At 64.7% G+C, this 4209-nt stretch overlaps 1 protein-coding gene across 1 annotated transcript; it reads right to left on the bottom strand.

The window, feature by feature from the left end:
• Positions 1 to 1986: 1986 nt before the first annotated feature.
• Positions 1987 to 3960, bottom strand: AMSG_05384 (phosphoenolpyruvate carboxykinase; the record flags this gene model as incomplete). Its single annotated transcript, XM_013902356.1, has 2 exons — positions 1987 to 3905; positions 3950 to 3960. The coding sequence occupies 2 exons, from the start codon at positions 3958 to 3960 to the stop codon at positions 2015 to 2017; spliced, it is 1902 nt and encodes a 633-aa protein (XP_013757810.1). The 3' UTR covers positions 1987 to 2014.
• Positions 3961 to 4209: the final 249 nt, after the last annotated feature.

Raw genomic sequence — 4209 nt, 5'->3', positions numbered from 1 at the left:
GGGGGGGGGGGGGGGGATCGGAGAGGGTAGCGGATGGACTGGGGGATGGAGAATGGTAGTTATCGGCATCATGGGATGGGTTTGGTGCTGTACTGGTCTTCACTTGTCCTGTGGCGTCTATGGCCAGTGTGACGACCTGATGACCTGACCTGATCATATCATTGGCCCTGCAGCGACGCCATACGGCTGACGACGCGACACGCTGCTGGCGCTGACACAGCGCGAGAGATGGACTAGTGGAGAGAGCCGAGAAGGTGAGTGGGTCACACATCACTCTTTGGCATATCCCTGCAGCATGATCCTTGCAGGTGCTGTACTGGTTGCCGGCGGAATGGTTGCGCTGGTGTGGCCGGGCGGCAGTGGGTTCGTTGCGGCGTTGGTTGCGCTGGTCGGTGTGGTGCTTGTGGCAATTACCCTGGTCCGGCGCCAGCTGTACGATGCCGAGGTGGGATCGGGACGGGCGCTGCCGCCACCGCCAAGTAGCCGCCCAAAGCGAGTGGCGATTGTGGGCGGAGGGGTGTCTGGTTTGGCTCTGGCATACTATCTCTCGCGTGATCGCGAGCATCCGCTGGAGATTGTGGTGTACGAGGCCGGCGAGAGGCCCGGCGGGTGGATCGGCTGGTCGGACATCGGGAACGAGTGCTTGTTTGAGGACGGGCCGAGGTCGCTGCGCCCGGCCGGTGGCGGCGTCACGACCATGGCGCTTATCGACGAGCTCGGCCTCACCGACAAGGTCATGGTCGCTGACCCGGTCTCGCGCAACCGGATGCTGTACATGGACGCGGCGGCGGCAGAGGACGAGGGGAGCAAACCAAATGCTGGCGAGGCACGGATGCACGCGCTGCCGCGGTCGGTCGTGGGCATGCTCACCTCGCCACTCATTGCGCCACTGTTGCCTGCCATCGCGACCGAGGCGCTGTTGCCGCGGGCGGGCCCGCCGGTCGAGAGCGACGAGACCATTGCCGCTTTTATCAGCCGCCGGTTCTCGCCGCGGATGGCGCGGCTGCTGTTTGATCCAATGCTCCTCGGCATTTTTGCCGGCTCCTCGGCGCGGCTCTCGATTCGCGGCGTCTTTCCGCAGATTGTTCGGCTGGAGGCCATCTACGGCTCGGTTGTCCGCGGCGCAATCGCAGAGGGCCTCATTTCGTTGTTCCGCTCGGCATGGCAGACACTGACTCGGGCACAAGCTCCGTACCGCATTCCCGGCGTATTTTCGTTCCAGCCGCGTGGTCTCTCTACGCTCCTTGACGCGCTGGCCGACGCGCTCCCACCGGAGACGACCCGTATCGAGCTTGGCGCCCGTGTTGCGGGCGTCTTCCGCAACGCCGCCGGCGCGGCAGTGGTAACGCGGACACTGGCCAGCGGCGAGGCCGACAGCGAAACGTTTGATCATGTGTTTGTGGCGACTGGCATGCGTGGCGCAGCGAGGCTAATCGCCGACGCTGCGCCGCAGGTGGCGGCCGAGCTCAACGGAGTTGACCACGCATCATTGGCGGTGGTCAACCTCGCGTTTGAAGGCGAAGTGCTTCCGGCCGACTACCGCGGCTTTGGCTATCTTGTGCCGTCATGGATGGGCGAGCCGGTCCTCGGAGTCATCTTTGACTCGTGCACGTTCCCGGACGCTGGTCCGCGGCGGGACGTGACTCGTGTGACAGTCATGATTGGCGGGGCAGTTCACCGTGGGTGGGAGGCGAAGCACGTCACTGACGACGATGTTGTCGCGCTGTGTCTGGAGACGCTGGCGCGACAGGTGGGCGTGAGAGCGAGTCCGATTGCGACGCGTGTGGCGCGCCTCTCGCACGCTATCGCCCAGTACGAGGCTGGGCACATCGAGCGGGTGCTCGGCATGCACCACGCCCTCGCTGAGGCTCAGCTCCCGATCACGCTGTTGGGCAATGGCTACTCAGGCATTGGCGTCAACGACTGCATCGCGGCGGCTGCCGAGGTGGCGGCGCGAGTTCTCGCGGCGCCTTGGACGAAGGATAGTGAGTGAAGAAGATCGTGTTTAGGGTGGCTAGAACGACTTCTTGAGCGACTCGATCTCGTTCTTGAGCTCGGCGGGGAGCTTGGGGCCAAAGGTCGAGGTGAGGTACTCGTCGCTCTGGTTGATCTCGCGCTGCCAGGCGTCGGGGTCGACGCGGAGGAGCTCGGTGAGCTCGTCGTTGGTGATGCCGGCGAGGCCGTCGGTGTCGAGGGCATCAGGAGTGGGGACGTAGCCAATGGGGGTCTTTGCGGCGTTGTCGGTCACGCCGTCGGTACGCTCAAAGATCCACTTGAGGACGCGCGAGTTCTCGCCAAAGCCCGGCCAGATGAACTTGCCGGTCTCCGGGTCCTGGCGGAACCAGTTGACAAGGTACATGGACGGGAGCTTGGCGCCCTCGGTCTTGCCCATGTCGATCCAGTGCTGGAAGTAGTCGCCCATGTTGTAGCCGCAGAACGGCAGCATGGCAAACGGATCGTGACGGATCTCACCGATGTCGTCACCGGTGGCGGCGGCGGTCTTCTCCGAGGCGACCGACGCGCCCATGAGCACGCCGTGGTTCCAGGAGAAAGCCTCGTGGACAAGCGGGATGGTGGTCGGCCGGCGGCCGCCAAACATGATGGCGTCGATGGGCACGCCCTCGAGGGCCTCAAAGTTCGGGTCGAGGACCGGGCAGTTGGCGATGGGCACAGTGAAGCGCGAGTTGGGATGCGCGGCCGGCGTGTTCGACGCCGGGTTGTGCGGCTCGCCGAGCCAGTTGGTCATACCCTCGGGGGTCTCTTCCGTCATGCCCTCCCACCACACGTCACCGTCGGCGGTCATGGCCACGTTGGTGTAGATGCAGTCGCGGTCGAGCGAGCGCATGGCGTTCGGGTTGGTCCCCATCGAAGTTCCCGGCGCAACGCCAAAGAACCCGTTCTCGGGGTTGATGGCGTAGAGCTTTCCGTCGGGGCCAAACTTCATCCAGGCAATGTCGTCACCGACGCACTCGACCTTCCAGCCGGGCATGGTCGGCTCGAGCATGGCAAAGTTGGTCTTGCCACACGCCGACGGGAAGGCGGCGGCGACGTACTTCTTCTTGCCCTCGGGGTTGGTCACGCCAAGAATGAGCATGTGCTCGGCGAGCCAGCCCTCGCGCTTGCCCATCGCTGACGCCAGGCGCAGCGCAAAGGCCTTCTTTCCGAGCAGCGAGTTGCCGCCGTAGCCCGAGCCGTACGACTCGGCGAGGTTCTCCTCCGGGTAGTGGGTGATGTACTTGTTGTCGGGATCGCACGGCCACGCGACATCGGCCTTGCCGTCGGCGAGCGGGTAGCCGACCGAGTGCATGCACTTGACAAACTCACCGTCGGTGCCGAGGGCCTCGAGCGGGGCCTTGCCCATGCGAGTCATCAGCCGCATCGACGCCGCCACGTGCATCGAGTCGGTCAGCTGGACACCAATGTGCGAGATGGGCCCGCCGATGGGGCCCATCGAGAACGGGACAACAAACATGGTCCGGCCGACCATGCAGTCCTTGTACAGGTTGGCCATGGTGGCCTTCATCTCGACCGGATCGCGCCAGTTGTTGGTCGGTCCTGCGTCCTCCTCGTTGACGCACGAGATAAAGGTGCTCTCCTCCGAGCGGGCCACGTCGCGCGGGTCCGAGCGGGCGAGGTACGAGTTCGGGCGCTTGGCCTCGTTGAGCTTGAACATCGAGCCGTCCTCGACCATCGTCTCCATAAACGTGGTGTACTCGCCCTCGGACCCGTCGCACACATGCAGCGCATCCGGGTTGCACAACCCGGCGTAGTGCTCCACGTACTCAGCCAGCGCCTTGTGGTGACCAAGCGCGCTCTGAATGGCGCCCGAAACAGCAGACGCCGAGCGGACCGAACCGAGTGCCCTCCCCACCAGCGAGGGCGTGATGTTGAGCGAAGTGAGCGTGCTGTCCCATTTCCCCCACCCACACGCCCACCCACGTGCATCCACAGCCAAAGCATCAGCCACAGCAAGTAGTGAGTATTCCCCGTTCCCCTACCCCCCTTGTCATCCCTTCCCTTGTGCCCCCCCCCCCCCCCCTCCGGCAACGCCGTGGTGACCACGCCCGGCCGCAACGACGGCTCAACCGGCGCCAACGCCGAAATGCTTTCGTCGCGACCTTTGACGTTGCTCCGCCCCCGCCGACAACGACTCCCCTGCGCCTTCGCGAGGACTAACTTGCACTAGCCGACTAGGAGATCCGGCTTCGG

The sequence above is a fragment of the Thecamonas trahens genome (genome assembly GCF_000142905.1).
Source record: "Thecamonas trahens ATCC 50062 unplaced genomic scaffold supercont1.23, whole genome shotgun sequence".
Taxonomy (NCBI): domain Eukaryota; order Apusomonadida; family Apusomonadidae; genus Thecamonas; species Thecamonas trahens.
Note: the sequence above shows the minus strand (reverse complement) of the source record. Positions and strands in the feature narration are given on the sequence as shown.